Genomic DNA, 18,593 nt, shown 5'->3' on the forward strand with positions numbered 1-18,593 from the left:
TCATTTATTTAAATGTATTGTATGAGAATTAAAATTTTATTCAGTATATATCCCATTAAATCAAAATCAAAAAATAAAATTTAAAAATCATTAAAAATATAAAAGTTAAAATAATAAGAAATTAAATTCTTCTATAGAAATCACTGAGTGGTTCTTTGTATTATAGTGATAATAATTTCAATTTTTCATAAAATATTATCTTATTACACAATATATTTAGAATAATTTATTATTATTATGAGACAAAATTAGAAATAATAATTTATTGCAAATTATATTTATATTTTAGTTTATAACAGTGTGCAGAAGTTTTTTTAATCAAAACTGTATGTATATATATATATATATATATATTAAAAGTTTGATTAATTTTAATTTACAACATAATTATATATTTAAAATATTAATTTTTATATTATGTAGGTGCTAAATTGTTTCATAAGTAATTAAGTTAAGTTCTTTGTTATTATATATAAAAAAAAAATACAATAATCAAGAGGAAAAACAGGCAACTATTCAATACTAAATAATAATTATTCTGATATTAAATAATTTATTAAATTACTTTAATTTAATTAAAAAAAAAAAGTGAATAATGAATACTTTTCCGATTCATCTATTTCTCTTTAATTTATTTTTCTAATAATTGAAAATTTGCAATCCTTATGATGGTCAAAATTTTCATTTAAATTTGATTAAAAAAATTTTTAATACAATATTTTTTAAATTTGTATTCGTTTCAGTTAATATATTATATTAACTGGAAACAATTCTATTATATCAGATTTAAATAAAAAAACCAAAATCTACTCATTACATTTAGGCACCAATATTAAAACAAATAAAATAATACTCATAACGAAAATTAAGATATTTTTGATATTCTTGATTAATGCAAGTATAAATTTTTTAAATAAATGTGTACAACATTTAGGTTCTTTGGAAAATTTGGATTGTTTCCAAATTTATCATATATTTCAAATTAGTTTATTTTTAATTATTTTATTTATTAATAAAGTAAAATTGTTTATATTTTATAAGCACAGATTCATAAATCCATTATTGTTGCATAACTATAATTTTCGAAATGTTTAAAATTTTAAAATTGCTAAATTTTACAAACCAAAAAAAAAAATATTTTACTTCTTTAATTTCCGAGAATATTTTCTTCGAAACTCATCGTTTATGTATGTAATGTAATGTAATTTAATAAATTTACATAAATAGTATTATATAATATATGAATAATTTTGTTATATATTCCATTATATATTATAAAAGCATTTATTTATATTTTTTTAATAATAATAATCAATAGCTAATTTTTTTTCGTTTACAAATAATTGAAAAACAAATAATTCTGATTCTTAATAAAATATTTCTCATACTTACTCGAGCAGGTTCTTGAGTTCATTCATAGAAACATTACTTGATGTAATGTCCATTGTATAAAAAAAATAGAATATTTTAATATTAAATAGAAAATTCACAAATTGTAAAATTATTTCATTTTTTAAAATGACTATCATGATTAGAGCAAATTTTTGTTTTCTCTTAATTTTCTTTTAATAAAACTTTCTTAATTTCTTTTTCTTAAAATAATTTAAGTTAAAAATATTATATAATTTAATTTTATACAAATGTTTGTATAATAGATTAATTAGTATTGTATTTAATAAGTTCTAATATAATTTAATTATTTTTATTATAAATAACAAATAATAGATGTAATAAGAAATATTACTCGTTGTTTTTAGATTAAATACATATTATGTATAATTAATACGTATATATTAAATTTAGAAAATTAAAAAAAAAAAATTAAACCTTATGTACCTAAACAAATATTTATTTATTAAATTTTGAATGTTTAATTACATTATGAATTTGTATAATAAAACTCAAGTAAAATAGAATTAAATAAAAAGTAATTGATCAAAAATTGTTTAATAGAGAATAAAATAGAAACTAAAATTTTTAATAAAAATTAATTTTATTAATTATAATTATTTAATTTCTTGATTTTATTAAATACTTTTACAATAGACAATTAATTTTTTTTTTTCTCATCGTAATTAATAATTTCACATAATTAATTTAATATATGTACATATATTTATATAAATTTTTGTTTAAGAAAAATAATATTTTTTTGTTTAATAAATAAAATATTATTTATTTTAATAACATTAATTAGCAAAATAAAAAGAAAAAAACTAAGTATTTATAAAGTATGATTTTAAAAGTAAGCTAAAAGAAATGAAAGAAAAAAAAAATAACAAAAAATCTTTAGCAAAATAATTTTTCAATAAAATTGAAAAAAAAAGAAATGTAATTTTGTTAAAATGATATTGTTTTATTTATTTTTGAAATTTTAATTGTAGATTTCTAGAAAACTATTTCAGAAACGCTGTTGCATGTGCATTGACTAATTCATTTTCAAACAGAATAGTATTATTGTAGAGAAAAATTTGAAAATTGAAAGTATTTGTTATATTTAAATTTAGGTCCCTAAATTGGCAGTGAAGATCTACCTACCTACTTTTTGAAAAATCTGTTCTATGTTTAAAAAAATCAGTTCTAGATTTTTTATTCTCTTAATTTCTAGATCTTGTAATTTTCATGTTCTGCTAATTTTTCTCGATCTATACGCGTCCTTTAACATATAATAAAGGTTTTAATAATTAAAATTGTTAATATTTTATCCACAAGATTTAATTTGATAAAAGAAGAAAAATAAGAGTAGAAAACAAGAATATATTTAGCAATTTATAAGTTCAAACGATTCAAAACTCTTTAAATATTTTTTATTAATTTCGTCTCATACTATCATACTTGACTTTGTGTGAATTTGAATGTTATCTGTTTATTTTATATGATTTAGAAAAGGTTAATGCTCTTTTATTCCAAAATAAATATGTACATAAGATCAATAAATAACAATTGCTACGAAATAAACTCATTTATTGCAAAAAATTCAATTCTAATAAACTCCTTCTTCTTCAAAGAATACGTACTTATATATATAATTATATCAGGCTGGATTTTAGAAGACAGATACTGGAATACCATGATTATTTACAAAAAAAAAAAAAAAAAAACTGAGCAAATATTGAATTGATCATAACTGCAATTGATATCGCAAATTTTATACAATATTTTTTTTAATCAGAATACTGTTGCATAAATTCTAATTGAGAAACTCCTCAAGCTTTTGTAAATATTTTCTGATTAAAAAGAAATGCGTCCCACGCCCCTCGCAATACACAAATAAAATTCATAATTATATTCTAAATTATCAGAAAATAGCATTTCTTTTTAATGATATTTCGATGAATGAATAAAATTGTCGTAGGCTTGCTTATTGGCCTTGGGTCTACAATGTCTGATAATACTTTTTTTTTTTTTTGAATTTAAAAGAAATTAAAAATATGACACATTCATCTCCCGGCACAATAAGCACGCATTCATAACTGATAACAAAAATTATCTGTTTGCAAACAAAAAGTTTATACTGATTGATTTTTATTTTATTTTAATTTTGTTATAATTTTTTTTTTCTTTGGCTTGCGCTGCAAATGATTTTTTAAATTTTATTATCAGTTATTATTAAGCAGCTGGTAACGATAGTTCATTTCAATCGCTTGTTAATTAATTCAATAATAAAACCAAAAAAATATTGTTAAAGAAAATGTTTTTAAATTTTAAATTTTTTTATATATTTTTATTAATATTTACAATTGGAAAATCATTTCCATTGAAAAATCAAAATGATTTTATAACGGAAACTACAGCAACAAATTTGGGTTTAACGCCACCGGAAATTGTAAGAAATTATTTATAACTAACTATGTTTTAACATTAACGGATATTTCATTTTCATTGTTTCTGCAATATTTTAAAAATTTTCTCTGTAAATTTTAAATATTAAGCTGTACATTTGCGGACTTTCGGTGATTCCGTTCTAACTTAGATCCTTATAAACTATGTTCGATTAATTGTAACTGCAAAATCTGCAAAAAAAAATAGTATGTATGAAAATGACAATATTGTAATTAAAATTATAAAGGAATTTGTGAGTTTTCTTATAGCTACTGCAATAGAATTATTCGAGTATGTTACAAATCTGCAATATATTGAGTTTCTGCAGATTTCAAATATTGTGAAAAAAACTTTTTAATTTAGAACTTTCAGTGCATGTCTGAATATTATTGATTGAATCAATGAAATCTGTCTATAATTAGGAAAATAAATAGCTAGTATGTTATGTACAAAATCACTTGTCTATCTTTACTTATGTACTGTTTTCAAACTTGCAACTTTTAACAGTCCTTCTTCATACAACTAACTTTATGGGCCTTTTAAACAACTGTTTTTATATTACATGACTTGACATATTTTTAAACTCATTACATATTTCTAACAACTAGAATCTACTCGTATATCTATAGGATCATGTTGAGCTCAAACTTTTAACCCGTTCTGACATAAATAGCTCAAAGTCACTTATTGCAGCTCAGAATTAAAATGCAGGGATAAGGGGGATACAAAATATCGATGATATAATTGTGAATCATTTATTTAGCCAAGTTTCAATATAAACACCAGTTTCGGCTCATTAACACATAGATACCCTTAAGATATCGTAATAATTATTTCGTTGATAAAAAATTCATCTGTACGGTCTTCATTGTTCCACTTTAAACAACTCTATTTAAAAATAAGAGCAATCATAAAAAATTGTCATAAATTACATAATCTTAAAAATTACTCACAAAGCTATCATACATGAATTTGAACACTCAGAACAAAAATATTCATTCGCGGAAGAAGGAAGAATAATAGTACAAAGCAGGGATGACGTTTATTTTTAGATAAGAGAAAGTTATTATAATTGCAGAAAATCGTTGGGGGTATTCAAGCTTCAAGTATGATGTTGCTTCTTCATACCCTTCCCATTTCTCGTAAAAGAAACGAAGATGGAGAGATTTTAATCAGTAAAAATTATTAAATTATAAATGGAAAATATTGAAAACATTTATAAATCTCTAAGGGATAAATCTCTTGAGTTATCCCTTGTTATATTGAATATTAAGTGAAAAATCAATGAATAATTTCGTTGTAGATAAAATTTATGAAAAGATTTGGTTATTTGGATTCACAACCATCTTTAGATTTACCAGATGTTGATGCTATCTATAAAGAGGATGCTATTTCAGATGCCATTAAAAATATACAAAAATTTGGAAATATTAATCAAACCGGGATACTAGATAACGAAACATTAAAGGTTAGTTGCTCCAATTCTAAATGCTTCTTCAGATAAGTATATTTCGTCATTTAAATGTACTAAATATTTTCAATTGTACCCATTAAGTGAAGCTGCAAAAAATCAAACCTAAAATTAAAATTGTATGAAATAATTTAATTGTATATTTAAATAATTTACCTTTCTGCAGTTGATGACTTCACCACGTTGTGGTGTGCCAGATATGTACAAGAGTTCAAATAATAACACTCATTCAGTACGATATAAAAGATATGTTGTTGGTTCCCAAAGATGGCAAAAACGAAATATTAAATATTTTATTGCAAATTGGTCACCAAAAATAGGACAAAATCAAGTTATAAGGGATATGAAAAGAGTATTTGACATATGGGCAAGTTACAGTAATTTAAAATTTAAAATGGTTAATGATAATTCTGCTGATATAATAATTGCATTCGGATCTCGCTATCATGGTGATAAGTAAAATTAAAAATTAAAATTAATTTTAAAAAAATCCGCACTGACAATATTATTTATATAATTTCATATTTTATTATTTTTATATAGTTATCCATTTGATGGTCCTGGAAATATTTTAGCACATGCCTTTTATCCATATGAAATGCAAAGTTATGGTGGAGATATTCATTTCGATAATGATGAAAATTGGAAAGAAAATTCAACGAATTTATCTGAAGGTGTTGATTTCTTTTCAGTTGCTTTACATGAACTCGGGCATAGTTTAGGATTAGCACATTCACATGTTTATTCATCTATTATGTTTCCATATTATAAAGGACCAACACAAGCTACATTAGATTATGATGATATTTTAGCAATGTATAATTTATATGGTAATTTTCATTTATATAAGTAGTTCAAATTTTTTTGCTTTGTATTTTATTAAAATTAAAAAAATAATCAAAAAGTTACTGCAACTTTTATTGATGATAACTGGACAACGGATACTTCATCATTTGAAATAACAACTCCGAAAATGATGACAACAACTGAAATTCCAACTAGAATGACATCAACATTTCAACCAACTTATGAAGGGGATTACGAAACTGTAGAGGATTATAAGGTATACCCATATTTTACCAATTATAATTTCAATTTGTTTTCATATTTGGATTTGAAGAACCGTGACGAAAATATTTTTACATCAACTATTTCACCTACATTAATGCAAAATATTTCAACTATTGTACCAAAAATTCTACCAAATATTTGTGATGGTCATTTTGATGCGGTAGGTGTATTTCGTGGAAATCCATATATTTTTAAGGGATCTTATGTTTGGAGATTAACCGACAATTATAAAATTGTTCAAGGATATCCACTCGAAATTCATCAAATGTTCCCATTTTTACCTCAGTCTATTGATAAAATTGATGCAGCTTATGAAAGGAATTACGATAGTGCAATTATTTTATTCACTGGTATATTTTCAAATCCTATCAATTTGTTCAAACAATATTTACATATCTGTGTTTACATAAAGGTAACCAATATTGGGTTTACAATGGATATCAATTACAAGAAAATAGTCCAAGACCTTTGAGCGATTATGGAATTCCTCAAAATATTTCTAGTATTAATGCTGCAATGTATTGGCGTAAATAAAAATATTTTTAAATCAAATTAATTTTAATAATAAGCTTGAACTTGCCAGATGATAACTATGATAAACTATTTCTATTTTGTTCTTTCTTTTAGCTAAAAATTACAAGACATATTTATTTGGTTCAACAGAATTTTGGAGATACGATGATAATTCAAAAAGTCTTGATGATGGATATCCTAAAAGTATGAGCAGATGGATTGGTATTCCTGAAAATATCGATGCTGCTGCTACAATACCAAATGGAAAAACATATTTTTTTAAAGGAAATATTTATTGGTTGTATAATAATGTATGGATAAGACCTGAACCTGGTTATCCGAGACGTGCTTCAAATGCTTGGCTTGGTTGTCCATTACCACAAAAGAGACCATACAGAAAAAATAATAATTATTCATACTGAGAAAATAATAAGAAAGTGTAGAGTAAAATTAAAAATTTTAAAAAATTACTTGAAAATAATTTGTTTTTAAATTTTGTAATTAAGTACATGTATGTATGTATGTAAATATAATACAAAATATATACTTACACATGAGCATGCACAAATTTAACTTATCTTTATTCATAAAATTGGATTGCAAATCAAACCATTTGGATTTGACGTTACATGTAATTTAAATATGTGCAAGTAAATATTCTATGCAATATAGAACTATTTTCTCGATTTTGAACAAGTTCTATGAGTTTGAAACAGCTCATTGCACTGCACTCCTTTAGGAACAAATATTCAAGATTGTCCATAATCAACAATTTCAAAAAAGATTCCACTTTGTTCCACTCAGAACTCCGAAAAATTTTCATTTCAATTCTTGGAGAATAAGGAACGATGAGAATTGATTTGGACTGCGTAGAATTCTTATTTTGACATTTGGTATTTTTTGTTTTTGTTATGAGTAATTAAAAAGTAAAAATTTTTGATCGTATTTGTACGTCTAAGATTTATTTTCATGCCATAGTTTCAATTTGAATCTTAGTCAATATTATTATTTAGATTAATAATAAATTTTTATACTAATTAGTATAGCTAGGGGATAAGCAATAATATGGGAGCACTTTTTGGAAAAAGTAAAAAACCGCCCAGCCGTGTTACAGAACATGATAAAGTTGTTTTAGTGAGTATCTAAATTCCAAAGATAAGATAAAGTTTTTAAAAATAAATAAGAGTTTCACGAAGTTTTACAAATTTTAGCAACTGAAACAACAGCGAGATAAACTGAAGCAATACCAAAAACGTATAGAAATAACATTAGAAAAAGATAGGGAATTAGCAAGAAAATGTTTGCATTCTGGAAGAAAAGAGTAAGTAATTTGAAATTAAAAAAATATAAATTTTTATTTTTTATTTGACAAAATTCGGCATATACACACTCAAATGAACCCTTCTATTAATAAAATTTACAAATTTCTTAAGGCAAAACTCATATGATTTTCTTTTTTTAGGCGAGCTAAATTATTGCTACGTAAAAAGAAATATCAAGAAACTTTGTTGCAAAATACGGACCAACAGCTTGAAAACTTAGAAAAAATGGCTGCTGACATCGAATTCGCTCAAATTGAACAGCAAGTAATAGATGGACTTAAAGCGGGTAATAGTGCTCTTAAAAAAGTACATGAAGTTCTTACAATCGAAGAAGTTGAACGGGTACTCGATGAGACAAATGAGGCTGTAGAAAAACAACGAGAACTTGATGAATTACTATCTGGTGCTTTAACTCAAGAAGATGAAGATGCTGTACTTGCGGAATTAGATGCTCTCGTTGCTGCAGATGATGCAAGTAAAGTTATACCAACCGAAAATATATCTGAAAATTTGCCAGAAGTTCCATCTGATAATTTAGGAGTAGAAGAAGAAGAAGAAGGTAGAACTCCAGCAAAGAAAGTCAAAGAAAATTCTCAAAAAAGAATTCTAGTTGAAGCGTGATATATACATAAATATTTTTAAGATGATAAAATGATTTTTTTTCTAATCAAAAATTTTTGTTTATTAACATTAATGTAGGTAAATATCTTAACCTTTTCCTGTAATTATTAAATTAATTTTCATACAACTGTTACTACGAAGGAAAGATGAATTTCCCTTTTACATTTTGTTAATATTGATCTAGTGGGCACATGAATCATATGAGTTTAATGTAAAATGCAAAAGCTTATAGCAAAATTTTTCGCTTATAAACGACTTTAATTTAAAAAACGATAAACAATTATTATTAAAAAATTATGTAATAAGTATTTTATTGGCTCACAAAAATAAATTACTTGCTTATATTGAAAAAAATCTCAATTAAAAGTTTACAATATTTTGATTTCATTAATTTCTACTTCATTGAATCATTCAAGATAATTTTTTTTGTAATCACTTCTCTATAGAATACAGAATTTTCAAATTGAAATGGCCATGTTTAATTACAAAAACGCTTATATTCATTTATTCATAAGAATATTTTTATTAGGAAAAATTAAATTGATTTAATTTAATATTTTTTATTCTTCTATGTGCCTATTCATTTAACCATCACTTCTTAACTTTTACTTTTTTATTAGGAAAATCTTTAATTTTAACTTCTTCTATAATTTTTGGTAAATATTTTTCTATTAAATCATCTGTGGTTGTTTCAAAATTATCATTCGCCCATATTAATTTTAATTGTTTCATGACTTCACCTAAAGCTTCACCTTTCAATGAAGTTTTTTCTTTTAGTACATGTCCATTAATTTTAAAATAAGGAATTTTCCAAGCTTTAAATTCCTTATATATTTCCCATTTTCCGAGGTATTTAAGAAGTTCTTCAATAAAATCTTTTCTTGCATATGGTTCCAGCGACAATTTTTTGTATACTCTAAAAAAATAAAATAAGGATTTGATGTAAAAAAAGTGTCAAAGATTTTATTTAAAGAACTTACAAAATATCATCGATTTCTTTAAATTTATCTCGATTTTGTGTAATAAAAAAGGCGGTGTCACGTTCACTTGCAGATAATTTTAGTCTTTCGTGAAGTTTAGCGGCATCTTCGGCTGTTTCAAGTAACGGTATTAAATATGTTATTGGCAAAAAGTCTTCATCGCTTTGTGATCTTAACTCAAATAGTTTCTCAAAATCTTTTGTTGAAGACGTTTTAGGAAGGCCAATGTACTCAAACATGTTACACTCCTTTATTTTTAGTATAAGTTCTTTAGCAAAATTCCCTAGTAACGTTTTTTTCAATTCACCCCAAATTCTTTCACCACTAATTTTGGCTAAACCATCGACATTTTCTTTAATAGCTTTAATTGTACTTTCCTCATGATTATTAGGATCTGTGGCTATGCGACCATAAAATCTTGATATTTCAAAATAGAATACATAAATATGTCTTTATGAAAGTTTAAGTCAATACCAACCTAAAATATCTTAATATTCTTAAATAGTCCTCTTTTATTCTTCTATCTGCGTTACCAACAAAAGCAATTCTACGATTTTTTAAATCTTCATAACCAAAAAAGTAATCATATACTGAACCATCAGCTCCTTTAAATAATGTTTATGTTAGAATTTTATCGAAAATTAAAGTGCAATACTAACCAAGAAACATAGAGTTTATTGTAAGATCTCTTCTATTAGCATCTAACAACCAATCAGTTGTAAATATAACTTCAGCATGCCTACCATCCGTTATAGCATCAATCCGAAGTGTTGTAACTTCAAAATTTTCTTTATCATTTATTCTTGGCGTTATGGTTCCATGTTTTTCACCTTTCATATTTATCATTCGAATATTTTCTTTTGTAAACATATCTTTCATTTCATCTGGTGTTGCTGTTGTTGCAAAATCAATATCTTTCGGATGTATATCCATGATAATATCCCTACAGTCATTAAACTTTGAAATTACATACTTTACAAAAAAAATATACATATATACCTTACTGCACCACCTGCGATTCTAATTTCATGACCATATTTTTCAAAAATTTTTAATAATGTTCTACTCTCCTCGGTAAATATAGATTTAAATGCCGGTGTATCTAATTTAGTGACAATAGGATTTTCACGAATTTTCAATTCGCCTTCCATTTCAATAAATTTTTTTATTTTAATTTGTTTGATATCTGATAGTTTACTAGAATATGTCCTAAATATTTTTGATTTTAGCTACAATTATTCAATTGTTCATATAATTTTGAAATTATTTTCATATGACGTCTTACTTGAAATGTTCTTTTAAATAGATCAAAGCAAATATTTCTTGATATAATAACTAACATATCTAGTTATAAATTGGAAAACATTTAATAATATTTCAAAAGAAAGTTATGATAAAAAATTTACTTATTAAATTTTAATCGCTATGACCAACTTATTAATTACTGATGATAAACGAGGTTGGTTTAACAATTGTTTTTTGACATTGTAGTAAAAAACAATAACATAAGTGACACTGGCAGAATAACAAAAGCGACAATTCTCCAAATGTTGAATAAAGTGGAAATGAAACACATGTTGATGGTCGAAACTCCGAAATTTTAAAATTCACAATTAAAACAAGGCAAAATTTACAATTTTCAAAAATTTTTAATTGCGATTGTATACATATTATCGAAATTCAATTTTAGTTAGTGTGAAAGTGGAACCAAAGCGGAAAACGAAATCGGTGGACGATTGTTGTTGTTAACACAGAACAGCAGAACAGCAAAATCAGCTGTTCCAAAAAAAATCATTCTATTCAGAGATGTCAAAAAATAGAATGCCACGAATAAAATAGAATTTTAGTATATATTATCGCCGTGGGTTGAATTCGTGGTGGTAATTACAATTTATTCCCATTTATATATTTCTATTCTATATGAATTTTGACATTTCGCCGCGGAAAATTCATCTCATTCTTTTTTAAAGTTATATATTTTGAAATGGCTTATATTTTCTAGTTTTCAAATCCTTTGTTTAATTGTTTTTCCAACTTCATAAGTTATTCAGAATTTTCCCATTTAAATGGTAAATTTCCAACACTCTTATTATTTATGCCACTACATATTTACATTATATTAAAATTTAATATGATTGATTAAATATGACTGATGTTCCAACTGCATTTGTCAAGTTAAACAAATAAAAATAAAATAAAAAATGGAAATTGTTTATAAATTGATGTTTTGAGTTTTTGATATAGCCACAGACACACTTTATGCATGTGTATATTATATTATATAAATTTGTATACACTATACACATACATACATTGTTATTCTTCTAACGGTACAAAAATTTTACATCCGTTTATTTTCAAATTTTTTTAAAAAAGGAGTGATGCAAAAGCACGAGGGACACTACATTATATGTGAATATTTGTAATACTATAAACTGATTTTATATTTGTTATACTATTCAATGTAGATATAAATAAAATAACAGTATAACAAATTCAAATAATAACGATATTTTTCTTTTAAAAAAATTATTCACATTAAATTTAACACCCACACAAATGCATTTTAAAAAGGGAAATACACAAAATTTCTATATAACACAAAAATTATGTTCTACGTACTGATGATTATGAGAATTTTAATATTACATACATATATCAACATAAATACATAAGCACAGACTGTATAATACTTATCAGTGTATCAAATAGGATGCGTCTTTTATTTTTATTATTATATTTTTTGTATGATTTTATATTTTTCCTCTTGAATTTTATTAAATTTTTATTCGTCCTTTACGTTTCGTATGTATGTAGATAAAAGTATAAGAAATGATGAATGAAAATATTTTAATTCAGTCTGATGCTGGACAACATTCTGTAAGGATATCAATATAGAAAAAGAAAAAAATTATCTTTTTCGAAAATTTTATCTCTTTTATTTTAATTTTTTTACTTTTCTTGCTTTTGAAAATATTAAACGTGAATCATATTTATAATAATTTGTTAAATTCTTAGATAGTGTTATACAAGTATAACAATATATAGTGTTAAAAAATTTCGTAAAATTTTTGTCTTAACATCAATAACATGTGCTTGCATATTTATGCACATACATAGAATATATATATATGTGTACACAATATAACAATATAATGGTTTAGTGTGAAAATTTTACCGTAATTCCCGTAACTATACGTGTGTAATAAGATTTCACTTTCTTTTGAAAATTTCGAAAACAAAAAAAAAAGGAAAAACAAAAATAAATTTGAAATTTATTTAATTTTTTTACTATTGCTTTTATAGCATAATAATATGTATAAGTACGTAGAATTGTAGTGCAAGTGTTTATAGAGAAAAAAAGGAAGATATTTTGATTTTCAAGGACATTCAATTAAGAAAATAGCGTACAAGTGCTTTGTACATAAATAAAATTGTATAAACAGACGAAAATGTGCGGTGTATGATTTTGTTTTCTTTCTTAAAATTCTGATGTTTGGCTGTATTTCGGGGTGACTGTCAGTCCGTCTGTATGCTGGTGTGTCTGTCTGTACAAATCAATATCCCAATTCCGGCTGAAGCGACTTTCTTTAAAAATTTATATCTCAGTTTACTTTAAAAATTGGACGATTTGATGAACTTTTAAGATATGTCTTAGGAACAGAACCTTTGCTACGAGTCGATTTTATATTTTTGACCATTTTAAAGAAATAATCAACAGAAGAAATCAGGTTTCAACAACTGAACTTTTACTATTGGCCGATTTTTCATTTTTTGCCATATCATGTAAATTAATTTCTTGATATTTAATATGTATTTAACTTGTGTTTGCTACTGAAAGTAACTGTTGCAGTTGGTTATGTGCTGATCACATCAGTTCTTTTTTTTCTCGTTTTGTATGCAGTCATAAAGAAATTGTTTTCAAATATTTTTTTTAACCATCTTTTATTCAATAATTGATATCCAATACTTTTCTATAAAACTTTTTGATTTTATTTTTATTTTGTATAGAAACTTTGTCTTTAGCTTTATTTCGCTAAAAGAAAGTAATATGGAACTGAAGTTATTTTCAATTCGGAATGTGGTGTTAAGTGCATACAGGGTGCGAACGAATGAAAAATTCATAATAGAATTCACAAAAGGACGGATTTGTTTTAATTTAATACTTTCGTTCTCCATTTATAAAAAAAAATTAAATAGTATTAATTTTGTATATTTTTATTTTTTTGTATACATATATATATATAGATTCCTGGCAATGGTATATATTTCATATATAAAATATATAGACGAAAGACAAATTGAATTGGTAGAATAAAAACCAAAAAAGAAAATGTAAAATTAATGAATGGAAACTAAAATGAAAATTGGGGATTATTACCCATAATGGTGCAAAGAAAATATTGGATTGTATTAAATAAAATTTTTCTCTTTCCGATTTTTAATCTTCGCCAGATTTATATCCTCCAATTTCCCTAGAATTCTATATATAACATAGAAAATTTAATATTTACTTTTAATTAATAAATTTACATAATATCGTACATAATTTTATAATAATCTACTCTTAATTACTTACAAATTAATCACGAATACGAAAATGGTGTAAAGTGTAAAATAATTTACATTTAATTTTAATTAAAAAAATAATACACAGTAATAATAAATATAAAATTAAAATTACTCTAGGGCATTTAATCATGTTTCATTTATAATGTGGTCAAATAATTAATTATGTATAGTTGTTTACTGCAACATTTAATATATTAAATTAATATTTATTCATGCATATGTACAAAATATACATATATGTAAAAAAGTATATTATCCAATAAAAATTTAAATTTTGAATTATTTTAATTGTAATTTATTTCAATAAAATGCTAAATACTTTTATTAAACATTAATATTAATTGAATAATTTTTAATAATAAATTATTTTAATTAATTTTTATTGTATAATATAATCTGGTATTGTGTATTATAAATATATATATATATATAAAAAATCAAAACCAAAATGAATATTTTAAGAAGTTGTTTAATTGGTGGTGGTCTTTTAATTGTCGTTTTAATAATATCAGCTATAACATATTATTTAAGTTTGGGTAAGTTTTATTAATTTTTATATAAATAAAATGTTAGTTTCAATTAAATATTTGTCAAAGTATGTATGCAATTCATGGGTTCGCTAAAATTTTATACAATCTGTGCCGCAATTAGTTACAATATTATGTTTTAGGCAATAACAAGGCATTGGTATATAAAGTTAGAGTAGTGCCAAAATAGTAGATGCAAATACACTAGTAAAATTTTATTAGTGTGAAATATAGAAAATAGCATTGAACTTTTATGTCGATAGCGATGAAAATTTTGAATTGAAAATCAATAAATATTATTGCTCTATTATCCATTGAAATCAAAATATATACCATTAATCTTTTTAAAATCGTTATTTCTTCTCAACATTTCTAATTATTAATTTGTAATTTAAAAATCTAGTTAAGATTTCTGTATATTTTCTATTACAATAAAAAATTTTTATTCTAAATTTTTAAAGCCGGTGTTTTTATCATGTGCATATAATATGTATATAAAAGAGTTTTCGATATAACATGCTTAAAATACTTTGTAAACATTTCATGAAAATAATTTATTCCAATTACTTTAAGGATGTTGCATTACACTAACATGATTTCTTTTTCTTTTAACATAATTAATTATTTTCTTAGAATTATTATTTTCTTTAAGTAGTTTTTACTTTATTATTTCATTGAAGCATGTAAACTTCATTATAAATTACTAACGTCTATGATATTTGATCGTTATTGTAGTTTAGTTTTAATGAAAAGAAATTGCATTATTAACAATTTGTGGCTTTTTAAAGTGCAATAAAAAAATGGAGAGGTTTAATTTAAAAAATTGCGAGGGAAAAAATATTTCAATGCACGGAATATTTAATACCCTTTTATTTTTCTTCAAAAAATTAAAAGGGTATAGGCATTTAGGAAAATCTTTTTAAATAATTAATCTACAAAATTGAATTAAAAGTTGTTATATCATTTAGGTACTATCTTTTTATAACAGCGAGTAGCATGCAAATTATATTGAAGCATTCAAGTTCAATAAAATTGTAATTAAGTAAGAAATAAATGCATAATTCATTGTTTAATATTAATTTTGCAAAAATTTTGTTAAAGGATCTTAGTACTCTTAATTATAACCTCGTACAATTCATTTCTAAAACTTAATTTAAATTTCAAAATTAAATTTACTCAAAACTTAATGTTATCTACATCTGATATATTAATATGGGTATAGATATGCGGTTATCGAGAATTCCGTCATTCCTTCTGGTTATCGCACGGAATGGCTTGGGGTTTAACCATAGTAAAAAATTTAATCTGTGTATTTAAGAATACAGCCCTTCAGCAGTTTTTCCTAAAAGAGAAAAATTTCAGTTACATTAATTATTAAATTTATTTTTGGTGATTTATTGAATCATAAAAATGGTACGATTTGTAATAAATAAATTAATTAATTCATACTAGAAATATGTTACCAGAATGAAAATGAAATCGATTTGATATTGTTTTTTAAATTTGCAAACTTCCGTCCCTTAATCTCCTTACATATTTTGAAACCAAACCATCTCTTTACTACCACCACACTACTATGCTTTAAATAATCGTCTTCAATTCTATAGAATTTCCCCTACAACATAAAATATAAGAACCTGAAATTGAAAAAAATTCATTATAAATTTTCATATTTTGTACATAACACACATTCTATGTTATTCTAAGTTATTCTATGTTATTGCTAAGAGTAATATTGGAAATACATACTCATAGATTGAATTCAAAGTATTTAACTTACTAAATCGAATTAAATAAAATCAAACACGCTTCACATAATACGAGTACACAATTCCTTTCTGTGCAGAACTATAGTGCCTGGCTGCAATGTTAACCACAATAAATGTGAAGAAATAAGACACAAATTGTATAGATTTACATATAAACATAATATACGTACATATGTATATAAAAATTACATAAACTTTGAAGAAGATAGAAAATCTAAGAATTTAAATCTTGATTTTTATTATACTAACAAAGTATGTACATATGTACTCAGTAGTCAAAATTTATTCTTACATACTCTTATAGAGTTAAAAGAAAGCAAAAGTTCTTAAAAACATACACACACACTTAAGTGTAAATATAAATTTGTAGTGTAAAAATAAAATTGATTTTTAAGAATTTTTAAAAATTTTCAACACTTTTCAGTACAATAAAAAAAAAGGAAAATTCCATTGTTTTTTAATTTTGTTAAAAAAAAAAAAACAAAAAAAAATTTTCATGCTCCGCGCATTTTCATTGTTTTTACTTCACTTTTCTATTTTCTGTTGAAAACTTTATGCATTTGTAAATAAGAAAATTAATTTTCAGTACACTCTCATCAATTTATTTATGGAATATTTTCTTTTTTTTTTTCTTATATTAATGATCCTGACAAAGTTTTATAGAGTATTGTAAATTTAAATAATATTAAGTATAATGTGGGATACTTTCTTTAATAACTTTAAAAATTATGAAATTTCTCTTTAAACAGAAAGTTATTAAGTTGCAAAAATTTGTCAATATGTTGATATTAACCCTTTAAATCCTGAAAAATTAAAATTTTTTTTGTCAGAAAATACAATTTTCAAAATCGATTGAGACGATGCTTTTAGGGTTTAGGAAATTTGAACTTGCATACTTTAAAACAAAAAGTTATAGCCGATTAACAACTTCTACTGAACTGAGTCTTTAACGTTATTCCCTCGAACTGAACCAAGTTAGCATAAAAAATGTGATCTGTATTTTAAAAACAATCAGAAATGATTTACAAAATCGTTGTGTTCTATTAAAAATTTTATTCATTATTGTAATTTATAGAGCTGTTCAAAATTTACTTACTCATATGTGATCAGGTTCATTCAGTCGAAGTCGGACGTAAAGGGTGAAAATTACTATATTTTTTCAGAAAAACACTTCAAATCTAACGTCTATCTATGCTAATCGAATAATTCAAGAATTTTGGTAACATTTCACATCATGAAATTTGCTGCGGTAATTCAGTTGATTTGGGACTATGCTATTTAAATATGGGTATTCCATATAATAGGTAAAATAGCCTAAATTTCTATTTCCCTGGCGGTTTTTTTTTGACATCATTTGCTTCCATATGTGTGTTTTTGGCTGCAGTTCTACAAAAAAATGTCAAAAGTTGATTTTATGTCAATTTTAATATTAATAAACATATTTTTCTTTCTTCTTTGCATTTCGAAAACGCATTTTATGGAATTCGGAGCGCCTAACGTTGTAAAAATATGTTAAAAAAATACAATATGTAATGTCAGATACACTATCAACTAACGAAAAACTGACGGAATTCATACGCATTTAATCCTTTTTATAAGAAAACTAAATTTAATTCTTGAATTTTTTCTTTGACATTGTTGCAAATCTATCTATGTATGTAGAGAGCGCGTGTTAATGAAAAATCTCCCATTAGAATAAATTTCACATTTTGGGTCTGTTTACAATATAAGCTAATCAATGATAATTTTAAAGAAAACTTTTATTCTTTTATTTCATAAATTTATTCCAAATTGATTACAATTTCACTGAAAAGGAAAACAAAATTTTCCTCGCAGTTATAAGTTTTTTTTTGTTTTAATTTTTTTTTTATATAATAAATATGCGGGAAAATTTTATTGATTTCTTTATACATTGTTGTCCATTG

General features: G+C 24.0%; 4 protein-coding genes across 4 annotated transcripts in view; 3 read left to right on the forward strand and 1 right to left on the reverse strand.

Moving 5' to 3' along the window:
- The first annotated feature begins 3,620 nt into the window (after positions 1–3,620).
- LOC129607999 (matrix metalloproteinase-2-like) lies at positions 3,621–7,422 on the forward strand. The gene is made up of 8 exons (XM_055519295.1): positions 3,621–3,826; positions 5,126–5,290; positions 5,460–5,749; positions 5,837–6,123; positions 6,199–6,356; positions 6,414–6,714; positions 6,777–6,890; positions 6,992–7,422. Exons 1-8 carry the CDS (start codon positions 3,692–3,694, stop codon positions 7,297–7,299), a joined length of 1,758 nt encoding a protein of 585 aa, XP_055375270.1. The 5' UTR covers positions 3,621–3,691; the 3' UTR covers positions 7,300–7,422.
- A 148-nt stretch (positions 7,423–7,570) lies between these two features.
- On the forward strand, positions 7,571–8,851 carry LOC129608012 (charged multivesicular body protein 6-A). The gene is made up of 3 exons (XM_055519311.1): positions 7,571–8,011; positions 8,089–8,198; positions 8,340–8,851. Exons 1-3 carry the CDS (start codon positions 7,943–7,945, stop codon positions 8,818–8,820), a joined length of 660 nt encoding a protein of 219 aa, XP_055375286.1. The 5' UTR covers positions 7,571–7,942; the 3' UTR covers positions 8,821–8,851.
- Positions 8,852–9,398: 547 nt separating this feature from the next.
- Positions 9,399–11,113, reverse strand: LOC129608013 (CCA tRNA nucleotidyltransferase 1, mitochondrial). Its single transcript, XM_055519312.1, has 6 exons — positions 11,086–11,113; positions 10,800–11,009; positions 10,460–10,743; positions 10,279–10,405; positions 9,801–10,217; positions 9,399–9,736 (listed from the first exon to the last, which is right to left on the reverse strand). The coding sequence occupies exons 2-6, from the start codon at positions 10,949–10,951 to the stop codon at positions 9,412–9,414; spliced, it is 1,305 nt and encodes a 434-aa protein (XP_055375287.1). The 5' UTR covers positions 10,952–11,009; positions 11,086–11,113; the 3' UTR covers positions 9,399–9,411.
- A 3,707-nt stretch (positions 11,114–14,820) lies between these two features.
- Positions 14,821–18,593, forward strand: part of LOC129608061 (relaxin receptor 2) — a 40,952-nt gene continuing 37,179 nt past the window's right edge. Inside the window, exon 1 of the mRNA XM_055519372.1 lies at positions 14,821–14,908. Coding sequence (XP_055375347.1) covers positions 14,821–14,908 — 88 coding nt within the window. The remainder of the gene's footprint in view (positions 14,909–18,593) is intronic.

This window comes from Condylostylus longicornis, unplaced genomic scaffold (genome assembly GCF_029603195.1).
Source record: "Condylostylus longicornis isolate FDR11 unplaced genomic scaffold, ASM2960319v2 ptg000030l, whole genome shotgun sequence".
NCBI classification, from domain to species: Eukaryota; Metazoa; Arthropoda; class Insecta; order Diptera; family Dolichopodidae; genus Condylostylus; species Condylostylus longicornis.

Excerpts from the sequence above, each read along its gene's own strand:
- LOC129608013 (XM_055519312.1), bottom strand. The coding sequence starts at position 10,951 with ATGGAAGGCGAATTGAAAATTCGTGAAAATCCTATTGTCACTAAATTA. Across the intron at positions 10,406-10,459 it reads AATAAACTCTATGTTTCTTG|GAGCTGATGGTTCAGTATAT; the intron begins GTTAGTATTGCA and ends CATTATTTAAAG. Across the intron at positions 10,218-10,278 it reads AGAATATTAAGATATTTTAG|ATTTTATGGTCGCATAGCCA; the intron begins GTTGGTATTGAC and ends TGAAATATCAAG.
- LOC129607999 (XM_055519295.1), top strand. The coding sequence starts at position 3,692 with ATGTTTTTAAATTTTAAATTTTTTTATATATTTTTATTAATATTTACA. Across the intron at positions 5,291-5,459 it reads TAGATAACGAAACATTAAAG|TTGATGACTTCACCACGTTG; the intron begins GTTAGTTGCTCC and ends ACCTTTCTGCAG. Across the intron at positions 6,124-6,198 it reads AGCAATGTATAATTTATATG|TTACTGCAACTTTTATTGAT; the intron begins GTAATTTTCATT and ends ATAATCAAAAAG.
- LOC129608012 (XM_055519311.1), top strand. The coding sequence starts at position 7,943 with ATGGGAGCACTTTTTGGAAAAAGTAAAAAACCGCCCAGCCGTGTTACA. Across the intron at positions 8,012-8,088 it reads AACATGATAAAGTTGTTTTA|CAACTGAAACAACAGCGAGA; the intron begins GTGAGTATCTAA and ends TACAAATTTTAG. Across the intron at positions 8,199-8,339 it reads TTGCATTCTGGAAGAAAAGA|GCGAGCTAAATTATTGCTAC; the intron begins GTAAGTAATTTG and ends TTCTTTTTTTAG.